The 25,792-nt window shown below is 32.2% G+C and overlaps 1 protein-coding gene across 1 annotated transcript; it reads right to left on the bottom strand.

The window, feature by feature from the left end:
- Nucleotides 1-4,060: 4,060 nt before the first annotated feature.
- Nucleotides 4,061-25,558, bottom strand: LOC143910237 (uncharacterized). The gene is made up of 4 exons (XM_077428628.1): nucleotides 25,125-25,558; nucleotides 24,868-24,941; nucleotides 5,375-14,216; nucleotides 4,061-4,161 (listed from the first exon to the last, which is right to left on the bottom strand). The coding sequence occupies exons 3-4, from the start codon at nucleotides 14,007-14,009 to the stop codon at nucleotides 4,061-4,063; spliced, it is 8,736 nt and encodes a 2,911-aa protein (XP_077284754.1). The 5' UTR covers nucleotides 14,010-14,216; nucleotides 24,868-24,941; nucleotides 25,125-25,558.
- Between the last annotated feature and the right edge of the window lie 234 nt (nucleotides 25,559-25,792).

Here is a 25,792-nt window from a genome sequence, read left to right as displayed (position 1 = left end):
AGTCGATGAAGCCGCACCAAGCAAAGAACAAAACATCCGTAAAAGAAGAGGGTTTTTTTTTCCTTTTTTTGTATTTGTTTTTTTTTTTGCGTCAGAAACAACAATAGCAGAAGATGTGGGCACAGGAAGCAATTTTTTTATCTGGTGAATACCATTGGAAACCAACTCAATATCCTTCCGGATGGAACTAAGTTCACCAGCACCAGTTAGCGTCGTTGGATGTTTTTTCTTTGGTTGGTGCGACTTCATCGACTTATGATGCTTTCGACTTGCAACTTGTGATGTTTATACCGTGTTTTGATATGTAGCTCGACGTTGGGGGCTGTGTGGGGTTGATTGAAATGCCTTTCTTCTCTCTTTGTATATTATTTATTTTAATTAATGTATGTATAACAATTCCCCTCATTGAGCATTACAATGATTGGTGGGAGAACGTATGTCATAAGTAGAGACACGTATTTTGGGCACTTTGCTATTAATGTATAATTGATGCTAAAATTCGGAATAGATGCTAACAGATGCTAAATTCGTAAAATATGAGAATAGATGATATAATATCAAACAAAAGTGAAATTTGCATAAAATTTATAAAATTAATAGACAATTTAGAAGGGTCTTCCTATCCCTTTGCCCATTTATTATGTGAAGAAATTGAGGGGATAAAACAGAGCTTGCAGTTTACCATAGACAGTGTTTTTCCTGTCGAAACCAAGCAACTGCTTTTGTCTACTACTCAACTGAACAAAAGAAGACAGTTGGAGCCGAGTATCCAAAAGGCTGCTCAAAAAAGCGTCTTAAAACTAGACTCGCACTCAAGATTAAATGAGACAAATCTATTTCTCCAAACATTGAGTAAACTATTCAATCCATCTGTGGCAGGTACAAAATCTAATATTAATGTTGTGGCGGCTCGCTATACGACATGGTCGAGTTTGGTTGCCTTCCTGCGAGTGGGGACCAACTCGGCTGGGTTCGGAGAGCCACTACTCACTCTGCCTTCAGCTGTCATAAATAAAACACGTGCATCAACATGCCCGTCGTCTCATTTGTTCATCCCCCATAATGTTAAAGAAACAGTTTTGTTTTTTAGAAACTTGCCATTGTTTAATGTATTAACAGAGGCTCAATGTTTGGAAGGATATCAGCAATTTTTTAGACAATTAATAGAGAATATAAAAAGTGAATCCACCCCGGATATATTGCTACTATTGATGGCAACAAAAATTAAATATGAAGAGTTTGGTTGTGCAGCTCTAAACTCTATTTGGTGTACTGTCAAAAGTGTGGATTCTGAAAGGTATTTTAATAAATACAATATAATTGTTACCGATCGTCGCACAAATCTCAAAAAATAATCTGTAGAAATATGCTCCATGTTGAGTTTTAATAAATTTTAATTGGTATTTTTTATATTCATATTTTTTATCTTTGTATTTTTATATTCATGTTTCTTTCACTGTAATTTTAATTCCAAAACATTTTTGAATTTTTCTATTATTTTTTAATTGTTGTGTTGTCTTTAAATTGTATATAATATGTATATACATTTTATTAAAATTCATCGAATTTTTTTATTATTTAAAATTAAAATCTTCATAAAAATAAATGCTAAAATTGAACATTTTTAATGCCCTAAAACACTAAAATGCAAAATGAAAATGCTAACATTGGCAAAAATAGATGCCCAAAATACGTGTCTGTAGCATAGATCTAGAATATACTAGATATGGCATTACAACAAATTTCGTTGGGGATCTTGTCGCCACTAACTGAGGGGTGCGGGGGGTTTAACTAGCGGGGGAAAAAAATACGACGCAGCGGTCGGCGTTTTTTTCACTTCCCCCCGCACCCCTCAGTTAGTGACGAAAAGATGAAAAGATCTCCGCATATCTATCGACAAGATCTCCGCAATCGACCTTTCCTACTTAGAAGCTTAGACTAACCTACTGAGAGAAAAGTATGCATGCGCCAAAAGGGAGACCAGTATAAACCGTGAGGGCGGATCTATGTATTATACATCTATGGTCTGTAGTCATAACAGTCTTGAACACAATTTAAATATGAATTAACTTATAAATTCACATCATAAAAAGACTTGTAAGTTATTATTACATAAATAAAAACAAATTCAACAGGTGTATAACCTTAGAACAAGTTGATTGGTTACGGGTTTGTTTAAGTCTTTATTTTGCAAATAAAATACAATTAATCAGTACTTGAACTGTATAATAAAATTGAAACTGATATATGTAATTTATGTGACTAACTCCTTTAGATTACACATGAGAATTGAAATTACTAATATATTGACAATACAACATAGAACAGATAACAAGTTATCAACATAAGTTTTGATAGCATATTGTAACGTACGCCGTGGATTAAGCGAATAGAATCCCAGAGACTGTGTGACCGTTCAAAGATTATCTGTAACGGATATCTGTTAACGGATTAACTAAATGCATACCGTGCGACTGGTATAAGTGGGTTTTAAGGATTAGCGACAAGCTAAGTGCATGAAACAATGATTGCACTTCTCATACCGTGGGAATACATATCCGAATACGTGACTATACAGTAGGTAAACAGATTAGACGTCCTGAGAGATCTACCCCTTATAAGGCGGTACGTAAGCGATCTCAGGTCATTCTGGACGGAGCAGTGACAGTGTGTGTAACTCCTTAATCATCAATAAATGCAGTGAAACGACTGTTGGCCTTTTACTTGGATCCTCCACCCACCCTTACGCAACAATATCTAAGATGCAGATTAAATTAATCATACTTGAATAATGTAATGTAATAATAACAAAGAAAAACTATATGTTTTATAAAAAGTCATCAAGACATAAAACTCATTAAAACATAAAATGGTTGTAAATAAAATTGATTTCTTCAGTTCTTGGAATTAAGAGGACTGAATTTTAAATAGGAATATTATAAAAACCTGATGAAAATTAGACAATCAGTTAAAATATAGGACGTGCACTTGAAAAAATGAAATTGTAGAATTGTCATGAATTGGCATAAAATAGAAATTGTAATAAAAATTGACATTCAGTCATAAAATTGTTAAATTGTAAATATTATGCATATGTAGTTAACTCGTTTTCGATAATTCTTCTACTATTTTTTTCGAACCATTTTATGTGTAATAAAAAAAATAAATAAACCGGAAGTGGATTTTTTCCCCTTAGAAGTAAAAAATGCTGTGATCGCACGATTTCAATTTGTATTTTCAAAATTCGTAAACTAGAAGTAATATTATTTTTAAAACAACATTTCACTATTTTATTTTTACCTTTTAAATTAGTTTTATCTTATTCATTGTTTTATTTTATTATTACAATTTTTTTTTAATTTTTAGTTTTTATTATATGTACTTTGCGGTGCTCACTTTAATTGAAATTGAATTTTTATCTTTTATGTTATATTTATAAATTTTTTCGTTCTATTTCTCTTTTATTATATTTTTATTTTGTATGTGAGCCATTATATAATATATAAAATAAAATAAAAATGAATATGAGTCAACAAAGATTTATTAAACAGCATAATATACAAATTGTAAGAAAGTATGTACATATTATTTAACTGAACTTTATTTTAGAAAATATTTATTAAATACACAGAAATTTAATTCGACTTCTTTATATTTAAAAATTATACATACATATATGTACATACTTTTCACTTGTACTTCGCTATACTTCACTTCACTTTATTCCAAATACTTTTAGCTTTAAAATACATATATACTATTTACTTAGAACAAAAATTAATTCATTCATTATTAAATAAATAAATAAATATTTTTTCTCATGTGAAATATATTTGTTAAATGTTGAAATAATTTACTTAGTGTTCAATACATTTAATTAAATTTGAATATTTGATTTTTCGTGCGATATATTTGTTACGAGTGTACACTTTTTCTGAAAGTAAATATGGTCTGAATTAAAATTCAACTAATTATCATCTTTTTACATACCTCTTCTTACTTCGCCTTACGATTATTTACTTTTAACTTATATAAGAAAAATCGATCTTACTGAAATGTTTTAAGTTGGAGATGGAGATAAGTGGAGTAAAGTCGGAGTCGTAGTCGGTAAATTTTGAAACAACTCTACAGCTCTGTAAATATGGCAAATTGATACACTCACTGCTGATTAAAGTTTTATTTAAAATATGAACGTAATTGCCATTGAAAACAAAACATTTTCAACATTTTAAATGAAAAAATTCAAAATTCAAATCATTTACGTCACGTATTTTTTATTTACAATATCATTATCATTTGTTGATAATTTTAGTCTATAATGTACAAAAATCAACAATCAAAAATCAAAAACAAATTCACTCGTTTTAAACAATTTATTATACAAAAACATATTTATTATATAAAACTATTTTGTAAAAATTAAGGTTTGTGGTTTTATTGAATAATTTTATTATCAAATTTGTATACATATATTTACAACACATACATACATACATACACATTAGGTATGAATTTCGTATGCAAAATTATTAAACATGCAATTTTTTTCAAACTGGATTCCAACTTTATCTACCTACATATGTACGAAGTAACAATAAATGAAGTTTTGTGTTTTTTTATATGGCCCTCTATACATTTCGAAATTCCGAATCGGCCCATTTTCCAAAAATGTTGGTAATATACATATAATCTAATATATAATTTCGAAAGATACTTTTGTAAGGTTTAATTTATGTACATATGTAAGTAAGATTTAATGTATGTATGTATGTAAGGTTTGGGTGGTAGAATCCGTGACGTTAAATTCAATAAAAAAACAAATGAATATTCAAATAAATTTAATCAAATAAAAATATTCTAATAAATTTAATACAATGTTTACTATTAGATTAGCCATTTTTAAGCGGCTTATATTACAAATACCGAGCGAAGCCGGGTAAAACCAAAACTAGTATAATATATAAACATAATAAGTATGCCTAGGAAGTTGGGTCGCGTTTTTTTGCTCCCCTTTAAAGTTTATATGTACATAATTTGTTTTGAGTAAAACATGTAAATTATATGTACGTATAGGTATATAAAATTAATATTTAAAGTAAATGCGAAGCTCGACCCCACCACCCCCTCAGGTTGCCCCTGAATACATTCAAATATAAAGAAATAAAATATATAAATTGCATAAATATGTAAATGAATATATTACAAATTCAATGAATCAAAATAAAAGTAAATGATAAATGACAACGTATTTAAGTAAATATATCATAGTTTAAATGTTGTTTCATTAACTTATTAATCTCAAATAAATCCAAATAAGATAAATATGATAAATTTGTCTCAAAATATAAATTATCTGAAAAAAATTGATTATCACAAATGCCTCCCGTTAAGTATCGAATATTGAATGTTGAATTTTGACGTTCATAGGCAATATCAAGAGGAGATTTTCCAAGATTATTTTTGGTGCTAGTATCACTCCCATAAGAGATAAGCAACTCTACAAAACCACTTGAAGCATATTGAACTGCCAAGTGTAGGGGGGTTTGACCATCTTTGTTCGACACATTGGGATTAGCCCCTTTCTTCAGTAAGAATTCTACAGTTTCTTTATAACTTTTATGTTTATTTACTTGAAATAAAGTAAGATCTGCCCCCTTTTCCTCGAAAATTTTAAAAAAATATGCTTTAGCAAATACTGTGTTCTTTTTTATGACATCTCGCTCGAATCTGTCAAGGTCTTTGAAACTGGCTTTAATTTCAATCATCGCTTGTATCATCTGTACATATTTCTTCATGATTAAAAGTAGTGGTGTACATCCTTCATTATCGGTCAAGTTCAAGTCGATGCCCTCTTTAATGAGAAATAATATGCCACTCTCATTTCGCCCTTCCGCAGCATAATGCAAAGGATTTCTTCCAAGCTCATCTCTTGCATCGATATTTAGTCCGTTCTGAATCAGTTCATTGTTCAATAAATCATTAATGAATTGAGATTTGCCATAAAAAGCTGCGAGAATTAGTGGGGTTTTTTTATCACTTCGGTACATATTAAAGATCAATTGAAAAACTGTCTCATTTATATTTAATGCTGCATAGAGAAGTAGAGTACTTCCTTTTACATTTGGTCCCTTTTCTAAAATCATTTTACACAAATTCGCATCATTACTCAATGTAGCATAATGAAGGGGAGTTTTTCCTTCATTATCAGCAATATCGATATTTGGCTCCTCTGTCAAAATCAATCTACACGTATTTATATTTTCACACAACACTGCACAATGAAGCGGAGTTCTTCCTTGATTATCGGTAATGTCAATATTTATGCCCTTTTCCAAAATCAATTTACACAAATTCTCATTTTCACACACTGCTGCGTAATGCAGTGGAGTTTTTCCATCATTATCAGCTATATCAATATTTGGCTCCTCTGTCAAAATCAATCTACACGTATTTATATTTTCACACAACACTGCACAATGAAGCGGAGTTCTTCCTTGATTATCGGTAATGTCAATATTTATGCCCTTTTCCAAAATTAATTTACACAAATTCTCATTTTCACACACTGCTGCGTAATGCAGTGGAGTTTTTCCATCATTATCAGCTATATCAATATTTGGCTCCGCTGTCAAAATTAGTTTACATGTGTTTTTATTTCCATACACCAGTGCATAATGAAGGGGAGTTCTTCCCTTTTTATCAATAATATCAATTTTTGGGCCCCTTTCCAAAATCATTTTACACAAATTCTCATTTTCACACACTGCTGCGTAATGCAGTGGAGTTTTTCCATCATTATCAGCTATATCAATATTTGGCTCCTCTGTCAAAATCAATCTACACGTATTTATATTTTCACACAACACTGCACAATGAAGCGGAGTTCTTCCTTGATTATCGGTAATGTCAATATTTATGCCCTTTTCCAAAATCATTTTACACAAATTCTCATTTTCACACACTGCTGCGTAATGCAGTGGAGTTTTTCCATCATTATCAGCTATATCAATATTTGGTTCCGCTGTCAAAATTAGTTCACATGTGTTTTTATTTCCATACACCAGTGCATAATGAAGGGGAGTTCTTCCCTTTTTATCAATAATATCAATTTTTGGGCCCCTTTCCAAAATCATTTTACACAAATTCTCATTTTCACACACTGCTGCGTAATGCAGTGGAGTTTTTCCATCATTATCAGCTATATCAATATTTGGTTCCGCTGTCAAAATTAGTTCACATGTGTTTTTATTTCCATACACCAGTGCATAATGAAGGGGAGTTCTTCCCTTTTTATCAATAATATCAATTTTTGGGCCCCTTTCCAAAATCATTTTACACAAATTCTCATTTTCACACACTGCTGCGTAATGCAGTGGAGTTTTTCCATCATTATCAGCTATATCAATATTTGGTTCCGCTGTCAAAATTAGTTCACATGTGTTTTTATGTCCATACACCAGTGCATCATGAAGGGGAGTTCTTCCCTTTTTATCAATAATATCAATTTTTGGGCCCCTTTCCAAAATCATTTTACACAAATTCTCATTTTCACACACTGCTGCGTAATGCAGTGGAGTTTTTCCATCATTATCAGCCAAATCAATATTTGGCTCCGTTGTCAAAATTAGTTCACATATTTTTTCATATCCATACACCAGTGCATAATGAAGGGGAGTTTTTCCCTCTTTATCGATAATGTCAATTTTTGGGCCCCTTTCCAAAATCATTTTACACAAATTCTCATTTTCACACACTGCTGCGTAATGCAGTGGAGTTTTTCCATCATTATCAGCCAAATCAATATTTGGCTCCTTTGTCAAAATTAGTTCACATATTTTTTCATATCCATACACCAGTGCATAATGAAGGGGAGTTTTTCCCTCTTTATCGATAATGTCAATTTTTGGGCCCTTTTCCAAAATTTTTTCACACAAAAACATATTTTTAGTTATTACTGCACAATGAAGGGGAGTTGATCCATAATTATCAGCTATATCAATATTTGGTTCCGTTGTCAAAATTAGTTCACATATTTTTTCATATCCATACACCAGTGCATAATGAAGGGGAGTTTTTCCCTCTTTATCGATAATGTCAATTTTTGGGCCCCTTTCCAAAATCATTTTACACAAATTCTCATTTTCACACACTGCTGCGTAATGCAGTGGAGTTTTTCCATCATTATCAGCCAAATCAATATTTGGCTCCGTTGTCAAAATTAGTTCACATATTTTTTCATATCCATACACCAGTGCATAATGAAGGGGAGTTTTTCCCTCTTTATCGATAATGTCAATTTTTGGGCCCTTTTCCAAAATTTTTTCACACAAAAACATATTTTTAGTTATTACTGCACAATGAAGGGGAGTTGATCCATAATTATCAGCTATATCAATATTTGGTTCCGCTGTCAAAATTAGTTCACATGTGTTTTTATGTCCATACACCAGTGCATCATGAAGGGGAGTTCTTCCCTTTTTATCAATAATATCAATTTTTGGGCCCCTTTCCAAAATCATTTTACACAAATTCTCATTTTCACACACTGCTGCGTAATGCAGTGGAGTTTTTCCATCATTATCAGCTAAATCAATATTTGGCTCCGTTATCAAAATTAGTTCACATATTTTTTCCTCTCCATACACCAGTGCATAATGAAGGGGAGTTCTTCCCTGTTTATCAATAATGTCAATTTTTGGGCCCTTTTCCAAAATCATTTTACATAAAAACCTATTTTTAGTTATTACTGCACAATGAAGGGGTGTTCTCCTCTGTTCATCGATAATATCAATTTTTGGGCCCCTTTCCAAAATCATTTTACACAACTTTTCATTTTCACACACTGCTGCGTAATGCAGTGGTGTTTTTCCATCATTATCAGCTAAATCAATATTTGGCTCCTTTGTCAAAATTAGTTTACATGTCTTTTTATTTTCATACACCAGTGCATAATGTAGGGGAGTTCTTCCCTGTTTATCGATAATGTCAATTTTTGGGCCCTTCTCCAAAATCATTTTACACAAATTATAATTTTCAGACATTGCTGCATAATGAAGGGGAGTTTTTCCTTCATCATCAGTAATATCAATTTTTGGCTTCTTCATAAAAATCATACTACACAAATTTTCATTATTATTTATCACTGCATGGTGTAGAAGAGTTTTCATATTGTGATCGGTGAAGTCAATATTATGGCCATTTCCCAAAATCATTTTACATAAATATTCATTTTCCTTCATTGCTAAGTAATAAAATGGAGATTTTCCTTGGTTATCAACAATATCAACATTTGTCTTCTTTGTCAAAAGCAATTTCAACAAGTTTTTATTTTCACACTTTAATGCATAATGAAGCGGAGTCTCTCCTTGTGTGTCAGGAATGTCCAAATTTGGTTTCTTTGTCAAAATCAATTCACAGATGTTTATTTTTTCACAAAACACTGCACAATGAAGGGGAGTTCTTCCATGTTTATCGGTAATGTCAACATTTGGGCCCTTTTCCAAAATCATTTTACACAAATTCTCATTTTCACAAACCACTGCACAATGAAGGGGAGTTCTTCCTTGTTTATCGGTTATGTTAATATTTGGGCTCTTTTCCAAAACTTTTTTACACAACTTCTCATTTTTAATCATCACTGTATATTGAAGTGAAGTCATTCCTCGTTTGTTGGGAATATCAATAGTTGACCCACTTGTCAAAATCAATTCACACGTGATTTCATTATTACAAATCATTGCACAATCGAGTGGAGTTCTTCCTTGTTTATCGATAATGTCAATTTTTGGGCCCTCTTTTAAAATCATTTTGCACAAATTCTCATTTTGTAACTCTGCTGCATAATGAAGCGGAGTTTTCCCTTCATTATCAGCAATATCAATATGTGACTTCTTTCTCAAAATCAACTCACACGTGTTTTTATTTTCGTACTTCACCGCATAATGAAGGGGAGTTCTTCCTAGTTTATCGGTTATGTCAATATTTGGGCCCTTTTCCAAAATCATTTTACACAAATTCTCATTTTTATACGTTGCTGTATAATGAAGTGGTGTTTTTCCTTCATTATCAGCAATTTCAATATTTGGTTTTTCTGTCAAAAATAATTCACAAGTGTTTTCATTTCTATACAGCAGTCCATAATGAAGGGGAGTTCTTCCCTGTTTATCGATAATATCAATTTTTGGGCCCCGTTCCAAAATCATTTTACACAAATTTTCATTTTTACACATTAATGCATAATGTAGTGCAGTTCTTCCTTCATTGTCAGCAATGTCAATTTTTGGCTCCTTCGTGAAAATCATACTACACAAATTTTCATTACTATTTATCACTGCATGGTGTAGAAGGGTTTTCATATTGTCATCGGCGAAGTCAATATTTTGGCCATTCTCTAAAATCATTTCACATAAATATTCATTTTCCTTCATTGCTAAGTAATAAAATGGAGATTTTCCTTTGTTATCAACAATATCAATATTTGGCGTATTCATTAAAATTATTTTACACAAATTCTCATTTTTACACGCTACTGCATAATGTAATGGAATTTTTCCTTCGATATCAGCAATTTCTATATCTACTCCCTTTGCCAAAATCATTTTACACAAATCCTCATTTTCATAGAGCACTGCATAGTGAAGAGCAGTTTTACCTTCGGTATCGGCAAAGTTTGTACTCATTGTCTCTAATATTTCATTAATATCAGTCAGAGAATTATTTTTATCTACATAATAACGTAAAATTTGTCCATAGCATTTGGCAATTCTGTCGTCTGTATCATTTTTTAGGAAACACTTAATGATATTTAAGTTTCCCATTTTTAAAGCATATTGAATCCAATCGTCGCAATCCTTACCAATAGTTGAGTTTATCAGAATTCCCAATACGTCAACTTCGACCCTTTCAATAACGAATTGAAAAATAGTTTCTTTTTCATAACCAAATCGTAATCCTAAATATTGAGGATTGTTTTCAGCCGCGTTTTTTATTAAAATTTCACACACTTTTAGGTTTTTCTGTAAAATGGCTTCTCTTATTTTAGCATGAAATAATAATTTGTCATTATCATTTGGCTTTAATATGCTGACAATTTTAGGATGCCCTTTTAAAATAGCGACATCTAATGGTTTTTCATTTTTCCAGTTTGTTTGATCTGCAAGTGTTTTGTCTTTGCCGTGCAAATATTTAACTACTTCAACGTGGCCGTTTTCTAATGCAACACGAAATGATTTTGCTTTATGATAATAATTGGCCGTTTTCCCAAAAAGAAACTTCACAACATTTTCGTTGCCATATTGAGCTGCTATATAAAGAGGTGTGTCGCCAAAGCGGTTTTCACAATTTACATCGATATCTTTCAATATTTTCGCAATGCTTTCTATTATTGTGGAATCATTACGATACGCCACCAATAAATGCAATGGGCTGTTTTTGTTCTTACCATATTTTGATTTGGAATAAAAGTCTTTAACTACTTGAGGATAATCACACGAGTACTCCCATACGTAAGCCGCATGTTCCTCAAATTGCGTATTGTTTAACAAATCTAACGCCTTCCTCAATACCGTTTCTTCTTCATTTTTCATCTTCAAATTTACTCTGGTCACTTTTTGAACGAGACGATGTACATTTATCCTCTCTTCAATCAAATCAATCATGGAATATTCGTACACCAATTCTAATGCTTCTTTTACGTCATCAATATCTTCCTTCATTCCGGAAAAAAGCTCTTCAATTTGAATATCATCTGGTGAGAGGTAGGCAATAATATAAAATATTTTCAGAGCAAGATGGCCTAAATCAGGATCCGCTTTTATTCGTTCCAAAGATATCTGCCACGTTGTCATTAATGTTTTACCATATACATCATACTTTTCATTATGGCCTGATTTGAGTATTAATTCTTGTTTTTCTTTAAATAAAATTAAATAATTTGCGATAGTGATTTTTTTCGTTTTAGTCAATTTTCCTTTATTTCCCTGTGTTATATAAGCGACGCTTTGTTTGAGGGCTAACGGAAGTCTGCCCAATTCCTGGATTAATTTCTTTATATCCTCTTCATTGTCTTGATTTAAATATTTACTGACATATTCAAAAGCATCTTCTTCAGAAAACACCTCCAATGAAATTACTTGAAAGTCTCCGATATCTCCCACATTCCATTCTCTCCGTCTGGAAGTTATCAACGTATAAATATTTCTTGTTCGTAAGTTTCCTTGAAAAATGAAATCTTTCACGTCGTCAGGAGCCTCAACATTATCTAATATTACTAATGATTTTCTTTCATCACTATTTAAATACTCGTAGACCTCTTCAACTATATCGTTAACATCTCGGTCCTGTTTTTCTGTTTTGTTTTCATCGGATTTATTCTTTGAATAATTCTTTTTTACGTCTATTTCTGTTGGAATTCCCATTTTCTTAGCTAGGGATTTGAAAGTTTTAATGATATTTTCTATTTTTTCAGATTTAATCATAATAATATTATAATAAAACTCAGTTTTAGCCTCTGCATATTTCATAGCCAGTTCCGTCTTTCCAATACCGCCGAGTCCTGTTATAGCAGTTGATTGAGAAATTATTGCTGTCTTTTCATCTTTTGTTAAAGCTGTGTGTAACTTTTCAAGTTCTTCTGTTCTTCCAGTGAACGATTTGACAGGAGCAAATACTCCAAATGAAATTTGTTTTTTATCAACGTTAAGATTCGATTTCAAGGCATCGAACTTTTCGTTTACTTGTTTTTTTATTTCCCCCTTAATTAAATCTCTCGTTTCATCACCATCTTTACATATATATTCTTTCAACTCGCTTTCAACACCTTTAATTAAATTTCTCGTTTCTTCGCCATCTGTAGTTATACATTTTTCCAGTTCAATTTGAATCGATACGATACGTTTGCTTATATCTTCTATTATCATAGAATTCTGTATTTTTTCTTCACTATTTAAGATTTCAGTATTGCTTTGAATATCTTTCTTCAATTCTTCGAGTATTTCCAACGATCTCATTCGGAAAAAATCTTCATCATTATCATTAATTTTACGAAATATTAACTCTTCGTGATGTAAATATTTTAAGTCTTCAGTGTATTTGAATTGAAATTCAGGTGGATCAAGGGGTCCCAAATACTCCTTTCCTAAAATTTCACTTTCCAAATGTTGGCGATAAAAATATTTTTCGCAATTCAATGGATTCCGAGCGTAAAATTCAAATTTGGTATCATTTTTTTTCTTCATGATCCCAGCTTCCTCATATAATTCATATGTTTTCCACGATTGGGCTTCGGACGTGTCGTTTTCAAAATTTATGTCAAAATCTGTTTCCATGTCAATTTTCGTAACTACACCAGATGTAAAGTTGTTTATTTTTTTGGCAAATTTGTAATGGGATTTCATGAATAATTTTGATTTACCATTAATAACATTGAGTGCTACCAAACTCTTTTTCGGAAATCCTTCAGATGAATTTCCCTCTTCTCCGTGCATTTGATTCATTTCTTCTGGTTCATTCTTTTTAATTTGCTCTTCTTTTTTTTTCATAAAATTTAGAAATCTCCGAGCTGCATCCTTTCCAAGCCTTTTCATGGCTGGACGAGGTCCATATTTTGTGGCGACACCCATGAATTGGTGTTCGAAACTTTTGAACACCTCGATCCCAATCTTCACGAACAAAGCCCTTCCTTCCTGTTTGAATTCATGAAAACTGTAAGCAAGATCAGCATACGAATAGCTCTTGCCCTTATTGTATTTTTCAAATGGCATACTCACAGGATCCTTCAATAATTTTGCTACTCCACTAACACTAGTAAAATAGCTTACACTTATTCCAATAGCTCCCGCAATCACCGATGGAGATTTGCCAGGTTTTCTCACATTATTTTCTAATATATTATAATGAGCCTCTAGTATAGTTTCAACTTCACATACAAAATAACGTACAAAATTGGATAGGCGATCCTCAAATGATCCTTCTTTATCAATTTGTTCGAAGTTCGTCGAAGTAGAAGCCATTGTGGGGTATTTTTTATTGAAACAAGATATCCGCGATTTGGGATTTCACTAATAATGAAACCACAATTTCACAATCACAATAAAAACATCTCAAAGAAAGGCTCCGGCTCCGTCAAGTTCAAATAAATGGTTTTTTTCTTACATTTTGAATCGGCACAGTTGAAATTATCACCAGGTGAAAAGAAAGCGCATAGACTGGGCAAAGATCTGAAAAAGAGATTTTAGATAATATCATGTTTACATTTCCAAGTGAAGTGATCCCTGACAATTTAAAATTACAGATTTATTAACAAGGTATTCAAATTAATTAAATATTAATTATTTTTAAGCACATAAAAGTTAGAGAGACAGAGAGTGGAAATAGAGGAAGCGACAAAATAAAATAAATAAAGACCGAAGAAAATCACATCACGATCGTATTACTTAAATTTAAATGAAAGTGAAGCAATCTTCTTTTAAAATAAGTGACATTTTGAAGGCATTTATCCAGTGCTGTAATTCCAATGTGACTTAGAAAGATAATTACCGGAAAATAATTCGTCAAAATCAACATTTTAAAACATTAAAGCGACAATCGACAATAACATTAAAAATTGGCAACAAGTTGGAAAAAAAATGTTGGAAATTTTCAATAAATATAGAACATTTTTTATTTTTGTTCGTCGATTTTTATTTGGTCTATTATTCGAATCACGATACACGAAATTACGTAAATCCGCAAATGTGCGATAACAGTAATCTCTAAGAAATCGTTTATTGAAATTGTATTATCTAGATCAGTGGTTTTCAAGTGCGACCAGTAGAGGAATTTATTTATTTAATAGGAAAATCTACAGTTTTTTCTTTCCAAATTTACAAAATTGTTAACAAAAAATAATAATTATAATGATAAAAAAACCATTATAGAATTTTCACAAATAGGTGAAAGAAAAAAGAAAAATTTAAACATTAAGAAGCAAGAAATAAAAATGACAATACATTAAAAATAATAAGAAATAATAAAAATGTTTTAAAGATAATAACGTAATAAAAAATAATAAAAAACAAAAATAAAATATAAAAAAAATAGAATCGCAGTTAGCAATTACAACAATGTTAATCATCAAAAAAACAAATGCGAAGCAACTATTCTAGCTTGGTTCGAATTAATAAATAATAATATAGTAAATGGATCAGTCGGTTAAGATTCTCCTAGTGGTAGTTCTGAATTGATATATGATCTGAAGGAAATACCGAACAGATCAAACTCATTCAGCTCCCCGTTAAACATACGATAAACACGCTGCAGATAAGAATATTTTTGGGAATTGGTATTGAAGGAATTAAGTGAGAACAGTGCAACGTGTCTAGAATATCTAACTGGGATCCTGAAATCAACCTTACTCAGTAAATCAGAAAAATAATGAAACCATTTATGAGATTAAAAAAGAATGTAGCATCAGTGAGTCGTCGCCTGACAGAAAGATAGGATTTTTTAAATATGGGTGTATGCAGGAAAAAGATAGCGTAAGGATTTAATAAATTTAAGTTGGACTTTTTCAATACAATTAATATGGGATAAATAAAAAGGTGACCAGATAATTGAGGCAAATTCAAGGTGAGACCTTACAAAGGAAAAAAAGTAAATTAAGTACATAAGGAGCATTAAAAGGTTTTGTTGAGCGGAGTAGGAATCCAAGAGATTTAAATGCATTGTTGGTAATGAAGGAAATATGTTCAAAGAAGTTTAGTTTGTTATTAAGTATTACACCAAGTTCCTTAATAGAAGATGATGTGTTTAGGATTGAATGTTTAATTGATAGTTATAGGTGATGATAGAATTATTTCTAGTGAAATTTAAAATAGAGCATTTATCTAGATTAATAAAAAGGCCATTATTCAAACAATATATAGAAAATCTATCCAGATCTTCCTGTAGCTTATGAAAATCATCTATAGTGTATATAGGTTTATAAATTTTTGTATCATCAGCATACAGGAGTATAGAAAAATGTTTGAAAATATTTGAAATATCGTTAATATAGAGTAAAAAGAATAAGGGACCTAAATGCGATCCTTGTGGGACTCCGGAAGGAATATGTCTAAGTGAGGATTTAAAACCATTTAGAGTTGTGATTTGATGACGGTTTAAGATGTAAGAAGAAATCTAACGAAAAAGATTTTCTCGGATTCCGAGGGACCAAAGCTTATTGAGTAATAGGCGTTGATTGATTTTATCAAATGCTTTAGAAAAATCAGTATAAACGACGTCAACTTGAATCCGTTTATCCATATAAGATGTGAGAGTACTAGTGAAATTTAGCAGATTAGTATCTACCGACTCCCCTTAAAAAAACCATGTTGTTCAGGTATAATGTACTTTTTGAAATTGGAGAAAAGGAACTTATAAATATTTTTTTCAAAGATTTTACAAATGATAGATAGATTGAATATTGGACGGTAATTCTCAGTGAGATTCTTATCACCTTTTTTTTAAATAGGCGTGATGTAAGAAAATTTCCAATAGCCAGGAAATTTACCGTTAGACATTGAAAGATTGTAAAGGATTGTTATAGGAAGAGATAGTGGAACAGCACATTTAACAAGTAAAAAATAAGGCAAACCATCACAACCAGCACCAAGATTAACATTGAGAGAGCTGATATGACTCAGTATAGTAGATACGTCAAAATGAAAAGTAGACAAGTTACATGAAGAAGTATCTGTATTAGAGATAGAAAGGTTAAGGGTTGAATAACTATTGAAAGTGGAGTCAAAATAGTCAGCAAAAATATTACAGATCTCAGAACCATGGGATGCCGACTTATTTCCATAATACATTATGGAGGGATAAAAAGAGGCGGCACTTTTTTTTTAATTTATATATGACCAAAATGATTTAGGATTAGTTTTAATATTATTTGGAATATGAGAAATATAATTTCTGAAGCAGATTAAAGAATATTTTTTAATTCGAGCTCTTAATAGTGAAAAACTTTGATAATCTGAGAGATTTGAATAAATTTAAATTTTTTTATGGAATTTGTTTTTTTCTTTTATTATTTTAATAAGGGACGATGTAAACCAAGGGGGATATTTGGTACGCTTAGATTTAAGAGTAAAAGGGGCGTGGCATTCAATAATATTTTGTAAGGAATCGTAATTTTTTTTACAGGCTAAATCAATATTTAAATTGGACAAAAGTAAATTCCAATTAATATCGCTTAAAATGGGAATAATTGTAGCATAGTCAGCTTTTCAAAAAAGGAAAGTTTTATTATAATTATAGTTCAAGGGTGAAGATTTATTGTAAACTATTGAGGTGCAAAAGGATAAATGATGAGAATCTTCATGGATAAGCGTAGAGTCAGCACGAGAAATATATAAGGGGAAACTACTAATAGCTAGGTCAAGAATACGATTATTAGTATTTGATAAAAAATTGTATTGATAAAGTTTATTGTAAGATAAGAATTGAGTAAAGGAAAGAGAAGAAAGGTTAATACAATTGGAAGGAAATAAATGCAGATTTGATCCTCAGGATAATTGGTTATTAGGTCAGATACTTTGTTTAAATGGGTAACTAATAGAGTTTGATGAGAATTGCCAGGAGGAATGTAAACAGAACAGATATTTAGTTTGAATTGTAGTAATGGTAATCCAAAGGTCTTCTGCAGAAGTTAGCCAACTATTTTGTAAGACAGAGGATAGATCACTTTTTACCGCTATGATGACACCACCAGTATTTGTATTTGGTTATGAAGGAAATAGTCTCTGTCACGCCGAAACACATAATATCTGGCATCGAAAAATTCATTGTTATGGAATGAGTCATAATTATTAACTAATACATTTTGAAGAAAAGAGTCCGATTTAGATCGGAGACCTCTAACATTTTGATAATAGATGACAAGACGATTAGAAGACATAAAAAAAGAAAAAAGTTGTTATTTATAAATTTAAAAATATTAACAATCTAACTATGTATATATTGAAATGTAAAACGTAAATAGAAATTGGCAGTAGAAAGAACACGTAGTGATACAGAAATCCATAAACATAAATATAAACAGATATGTGCGTATAACATATCTGTATCCAGTGGCGGACTGGCCATACAAGCGAACATGCCCGATGGCATGTGGGCCCCACTATCTGTTAGAAAATATGGGCCCTCAGTAAAATTAAATAACTTTTTAACTATTTCACGTGTGTAAAAATTTATAGGATATTGCACTTTACGTATTTCAACAAAAGAAATTTCTTACGATGTACACAAACAACTAATACCTGCTTTAACAACCCAAGGATCGGTAAACTTTTGTTATTAGGCTCGAAATATAAGTTTCAACATTTGCGTGGGTCCTTTTGCCGGGCCCATTTCCAACCTCAATATTATGTATATACCAATACCTATGTAACAACTTCCTACTGAAATAAAAATGGGAATAAACAAATTTCCGTGAATAATATAAACTGAATTGCTTAAAACATTTTTGATAGGACGATTCATCATCAACCAGCGATTTAAATTAACTTCATACTTTCAAAATAACATTTGATTATACTTCGACGATATAGTAAGATTTAAATACACAAATTTAAACAGTTTCAAAATATAAAATCTATTCCTAATCTAGACACATCCATGCACATATATAGAAATAAAGAATAGGGGCCCCCTCCCCAAAATCACGATTTTCGATTAACATTAATTGAAAATATTATAAATTATTTTCAGGAACGTAATTTGAGGGGGGGAGGTAGAGGGGCACTCACCCCCCTAAATTATGGAATAGTGTGAATTTAGAAAATATTATGAATTTAATTATTAATGAGATACTATGGATCAATGAATGCTACGTTTATTTCTTATGTATGTTACTTTTGGGTAACTAATAAAATAATCGCTGCTATGTGCTTTGAAAAAAAAAAGATTTTATTATTTCGAAGCAAGTACATTTTGGTTTTTAAGTGAAAAGACAGTCGGTATAAATTAAGTTAATTGATAGTTTTTTAGTGACTCAGTTTGATGGTCGATTTTTGTTGACCATGTGAAAATTTTTGGAAAAAAATTTTCGTCTGCGGCGCTTTTTTCGCTTTTTATATAATATTTTTTTATAATTATTTTTTCAAAAATAAATTGATTTTTTTCAAATTTTATAACTCAATAAGGTGTATACAAAGAATATTTTCCATTTTTATTACGATATAAAAAAGATTTTTTAAAAAAAAATTCAATTTGACCAATCTTTGCTTGCCCTCCCCCCTAAGAAAAAGCTGAAATGACGTCCCTGATTGTTTTCTACCGAAAATAAAAGCCGTTTTAATGCCGCATTTTTTAGGATGCATTCAATTTACCTAGGATAAGGGTTAAAACGAAATATACAATGTAATTTATGGATCTATTTTGCTTTTGCCATTTTTCTTGTACCTAAATTTGTTTATTCCCATTTTTGAAAATTTTATTTATTTTTTACCCTTGATTTTTAGCGTGATGGAAAGAAGAAAATGTTCTTATATGGGGGGGGGGCGGACAATTTTTTTTTACCCTGGGTGGGCCCCCATTGACTCCTGGCATGCACTGATTTCAATCTCAGTCCGCCACTGTCTGTATCCATAGATAGTGATACGGAATTACCAAGCAGACCATTATTGGTGATACCAATTAAATTAAAATAAAATTAATAATTTAAATTAAATTAATAATAAAAATTAATAATTTTAATGCGGCCACCAGCTACTTAATAATAAATAATACTAATATTAAAATAAATATACATACGCGCACGCACACACGCACGCACACACACACACACAAACCACAAATACATACACACACTTAAACAGCAAACGCACATTCATACACACACACACACTCACAGATTATATAAAAAAAGTCATTAAGTCAAAAGTAATTTGCAAGTAAGTGGAGTAGTAGCATTCAGGGGAACACAGCTTCCCAAAGCATTCCGCGAACTTTTGGAAAGCTCTAAACGATGCTTTATTCATTATAAGATCCCCATGATGCAGGGCTAGACGTTGTGATCTCGTCTCGAGATTGCTCGAGAATTCTCGAGAAATTTTTATTCTCGTTTCTCGAGAATATATTATTGTGAAATTTCGAGATTCTCATTTCTCGAGAATATTTTATTATGAAAATTCGAGATTCTCGTATCTCGAGAAATCCTTTATTAGAATCTCAAAAATATCGAGAATATTTTAAATTTATCACTACATGTTTTGGTTCAATAAACTGATTGATTTGTATATAATACTTTTTTACTCGTAAATAATTTTGTGAAGTATTGTAATATGTATAGATGGTTAGTATTTTTATTATTTGTCCGGTAAGTTATTATTCGGTCATCATATATGTAAGTACATATACACATGTTACAACGAAATAGCATGAAAATTTATGATATCACTAAAACGCTAGTGAAAATATGACCCCACTGTAACACACATAAAACAAAGATTTTTTATTTAATCGTGTGTAACGCGACGTTTTCCCATCGTCCCATAGGGCAACACTCGCCCTTTATTTCGAGTGGCCACCCAGGGAAAAGCCTTAGTGCACGGCCTGAGTGAAAAGTGTGCAGCGGAGCGTTTAGCGTTGCGTGCAAACACGCATGCTGTTGTCGCCGCGCCGCTGGCCTGCCACTCAGGACGCTCGCATCTGTTTATATGTGTTTGACACGAACGCTGCACGCTCCGCCCCGCCCGACGCTCAAGTCGAGTGTGCACTCAGGCCGTGCACTTATAGGCGCGCGCGCATGTGGAGCGCGCTCTCTCACCCGCGATCTCCCGTCGAAGAAAGATCTCTCCTGTGCACGTCTCCAGGGGGAGACGGGGCCCAGAGATCCATCACCATCCGTGCTGAAGAACCGCCGCGAGGTCGAGTGTAGCATCACTCCCTCCCCTGAGTTCCAGCACAACGTCCCCTGCATTCCTCACGCCGTTTCCGGAGAAACCTCAGCCGTGAGAGAACCGACCAGAGGACCGCAGAGCCTCTCTACATCCAGCCGTCAGCCGGGACAGACCTACCTCCAGCATCTCCGCCGAGCGTCTTCAGAGACGCCCAGAGATCGCCATCTTGTGTCCACACGAGGCAGTACGGAGTTTGTCTCCTGCCTCCCCCCTCCCACTGCTGTGACCCGACCAGCGGTGCTTCAACGAGAAGACGACCGCAGAGCCAGTTTCCCGAGCACGAGGAAGCTGTTATCAACGCAGACGACTTGCAGTCAGGAACCTCCCCGACTATATACATATATATAACTATCCCAAGGTTAGTCCACGTTTCTACATTACTCGACTCTTGGAAGAATAACGACGTATAACGCCCTCTGCATCAGACGCGCGTAAATCCATTCATTACACGTGTATATTCTTTGTTACATATTGTTATTTTTACTATTTTAAATTAATTTTGAATATTTTTATTTTCTTTTCATGCCTTCATTTATAATATTTTTTTTATATAATTTTACTTTTTTTTCTATTCAGTGTTCTATTGTATCTCTCTATATCTTTCTTTCATCATGACTAATAAAGTTATAAACCCCTGATATAATATACAGTAGGATTGGTATGAATGAGAATATTTTAAGTTTGCAGGCCTGAGGAGTCACTCGAGCAAAGGTGGAGCCCGAAGCGAACACATTAAACGAGTTACGTAAAGACTTTGACTTTGAATATCCTCCCGTACACATTCCTAGATCCCATATACATATGGTGTTTGTGTCCTCGAAAATGAGATTCTCGAATCTCGAGAATCAAAAAAAGTCGAGAAATCACAACCTCTATGCAGGGCGCCAATGAGAGAACCCCTGACTCTGTCTAGCAGAACCACAAAATGACAAGACCACAAAATGTGATCTGCGTCCTGCTCCGGAAAAGAACACGGAAAAAAGGATTCAGATACTAAGCACATAGATGCAAGCTTTCCGTTGTGGCCATGACCAGTCAAAAATTTACTGGTCCAAAAACTGGGCGACAGCCAATCACGCTCAAGGCGCGAAGTGACCCTCGGAAAAAACAAATAGGTGTGTCTACCTTTAGAGGAACAATCCCATCTAAGTTTAAAATAACAGACTACAAACCACGCCAAAATCGAAATGTGACTGATTGGGAGCACGGAAAAGAACGCCCGAGACGGAATCATCTATCCCATCACGAAGATTTTCCCGTGGCAATGTACCCGCGAGAATCTGTAGTGAGTCTGTAGACGTAGTGCGATAGGCCTGTGTAAGAGCGATCAGAGGAAAAGGCTGACCACTATTTAATGTACGACGGACCGTCATTAATTCGACACAATGACCCCAAATAATTACATCAAAGAGTTCACAAACACAGCATCGTACACCAAGCGTTTTTCATGGAAACCTAGACCCATAAAGGCGACCAATACGACCAAAGGACACTTAAGCTTTATCTAATGCTCTCCCAATACGATCATTGAATGAAAGCCTGACATCGAGAACAACACCTAAATAAGTGGACTCGTTGACAAATTTGATCTTACAGTCTCTAAGTTTGATATTAGGGGCTCTAACAAGAGAACCCTTCATTAGTAAGCACTTGGACTTGGAGGGCGAGAAAGAAAGTTTGTTAATTATGGCCCAATCGTCTAAAGGCGAAGTGCCGCAGTAGCTTTAAATTTCAGCTCAACACGGGACTTTGCGTGTGTTAATAACGCGATGTCATCAGCGTACGCAACCAACCTGCAACCCTCCGGCAAAGTGATTGTAAAAATATCATTGACGAGAATGTTCCAAAGGATAGGTACCAAAACGAAGCCCAGAGGACATCTAATAGAGAGAAACCATCCTGTCCTCCAAGTTCGAAACCCAATTTCCTTCCACGTTTCGGGATGGGAAGAGAAAGTTTCACAGAGAATGGGAAGAAATGTATTTGATTTTTCACAATGAGAGTTGAGTTAGTGTTTTTAATTATGATTTTATTATGATTTCATGTTTTATTTAGTTATCTTTTCCTTATTTAATTTGTATATTTGTATATAAAATTTGTTTATTTAACTTGTATTTTTCCTTTTGTACTTCTTAATCTTTTTAGCACACTCGTCGCTTTGGAGCAATCTGTTAGACGAGTGTGCTTGATTAATTGATTTTGTAAAATGAAATAAAATAAAATAAAATTTTATTTTCTATATTCTATAGTTGCCATGTGCATGATTTGTAAAATTGAACTTATTCAAATCAAATCATATGCTATGGAACGGCATCATAAAACTCATGAAAATGAAGTTCAAAAAATGGTCAGCTGAAAGATTACGTCGAAAATAAAATAGAAAAATTTAAAACTGAATTTTCTTCACAAAAAAAGTAATGAGTGCGTTTCTTTCACAATGTGATGAATTCTAATTTAATTTTTATTTCTATTTCTATTTTATTCTTATTGAATTTTAATTTAATTCAAATTTCTTTCACAATGTGAAGAATCTCCAAAATAAATTATTTCGAAATTTGGTGCTCAGCAATGATACAGTCCAACGCAGAATTACCGAAATTGGAGTTTATAGGACCGGAAATTCATCAATAAAAGCCCATTTTATAGTTTATGTTTTGAAGAAAGTAATGATGTGACAAAAACCAACCAAATTTTAGTTTTTGCAAGATATTTCGATGTCGACATATGTGAATTTATTAAAAATTTGTTGTGCCAGATTGCATTGACGGATCGTGCAAACGCAATTAATATTTATAATGCAATTTAACCAAGTTAATCGTGTCAATGCAAAAACTAGTGTGCTGTAACTAGAGTTTCCAATTCGAATATATTCGGCCTATTTTGAACTATTCGTTATTCAAATATTTGAGCAATTGTTCGAATAATATTCGTGAAATTTTTTAATGAAATTTTAATAAAATATTTTACAAATTTAGAATTTAACATAATACAATTTTATTTTTACGTTATTGTGGCATTGCAACGCGTGCCGGGTTCAGCTAGTTGATTATATATTTACACACCGGTAATGTTCCCGAAGCTAATGAAAATTTTAAATATTCTACGAAAAACTCGGCAATCTCTTTAGCACACAACATCGTTGAAAAGATACATTAAAATATATTTTCTGATGATGTAAGTTAGAATTCCTCTCAGGATTCGGTAATTCTAGAAACATTAGAAACTTCATCAAATTCAGAGCTGCACCAAGAATTGCAAAATGCTATTTCATCTATTGGGACGAATAAATGCCCGAAAAGCCAAGATAATTCCAAAAAGGTTAAAGTACTTGGACAACTTGAAGCTTCAGATATCCTTATAAAAGTTTTATTAACAATTAAGCCAACATCAACTGCTACTGAAAGAGTGCTCGCCACAGCAGGAATAATAAAAACAAAATTAAGGGCGGAGATTAAATTTTGAAACATTTACGGATTGTTATTTTTAAAATATGCATTTTTAAAATTAAAATTAAGTTTATGTATGACGATAAATTTAATCGCGATGTAATCAGTTGTCATTTCACAAATTTATCGACTCGATATCTATTTTCCACCAGATAACGATCCATGAAAGGGAAAAGGATGATTACGAAATTAATTTTTGCCATGGAATGATAAGTCACTTAATTTGAGAGATTAACTAATTGATCTGACAAATATCTCCTTAGTTTTCATTTTTTATCTACATATATCTAAGTAAAATAAATTTTACTAGTTATTCACCCATATATGTATGTACATATATAACACTTTTTTATTTTTAAGTATGATGCTGGTCCGTGAAAATTACCGAAAAATATATACTGTTCCGCCAACTGAAAAAGTTTGAGTAGCACTGTACTAGACCCAAGCGTGCCAATACATATACATACATATGATACATAGATAGATATTTATGTACATACCTGGATGCCCAATTCAATTTCGACTCTATGACGACCTTAGATTCCGCAAGATTCTTTTAATTATATGATGGAACCTAAAACAGAAATCAAAATATATTTCTAGAGGATTTTTCAAAATTGAATAAATCAAATTTAAGCTGATTTTTTTCAAAAATTTTGAGTATTAATAAATATGTATAAAAATATATCAAAAATCGAAAACTGATATCTATAAAAAATTTCATTCAAACAGATTTGATAGAAAATCATTTACTTACATGTGCATTGAAACCGTATTCAAGAAGTTGCATACATTCTTTGATGACCAATTCAGTATGGACTGGATGTTTTAAAAGAAGATTCCGCAAAAGATGTTATACTTTTAGTCGCCGCCTGCATTACTGCATTAAGTATATATGCGTATATGTATGTAGATATGAGATATCATATCATTTATAGATATGTAAATATATTCTAGTGTTTCGCAATTGATAATAATAAAATTACCACAAAAGAACAACAACTTTTTATAGTAAACTAGTGTTGTACCCGTTGATTTCAACGGCTTATTTCGGAATGGAATTGATACACGAATTAAAATTAAGTTATATGTTATATACAGGTTTTACAAATCAAATTGAACATTTTACACTTCAAATTTAACACTTTACAAATCAAATTAAACATTTTACAAATCAAATTAAACATTTTAACATATTTTGTAAAATAAAAATTAAGAAATATGTACGTTTAGGTACATTAGATGCCGTCAATTTGAAAATTTGCCCGTATCTTATGTTGTTAAAACCAACAGCTGAGCTATTTTGATTTGTATGTATTGTATGTATGAGCTATAAATTGTCTAAATTTGGAAGACATAATAAATCAGTCTATTGCAACTGTCACTTCTACAGATTGTTATAAATATTTTATGAATATGTAGATG

The sequence above is a fragment of the Arctopsyche grandis genome, chromosome 4 (genome assembly GCF_051622035.1).
Source record: "Arctopsyche grandis isolate Sample6627 chromosome 4, ASM5162203v2, whole genome shotgun sequence".
Classification (NCBI taxonomy): domain Eukaryota; kingdom Metazoa; phylum Arthropoda; class Insecta; order Trichoptera; family Hydropsychidae; genus Arctopsyche; species Arctopsyche grandis.
The sequence above is the reverse complement of the archived record's forward strand: the minus strand, read 5'-3'. Positions and strand labels throughout refer to the sequence as shown.

Excerpts from the sequence above, each read along its gene's own strand:
- LOC143910237 (XM_077428628.1), bottom strand. The coding sequence starts at position 14,009 with ATGGCTTCTACTTCGACGAACTTCGAACAAATTGATAAAGAAGGATCA. Across the intron at positions 4,162-5,374 it reads ATACTTAACGGGAGGCATTT|TGAGTGTATCAATTTGCCAT; the intron begins GTGATAATCAAT and ends TTTAATCAGCAG.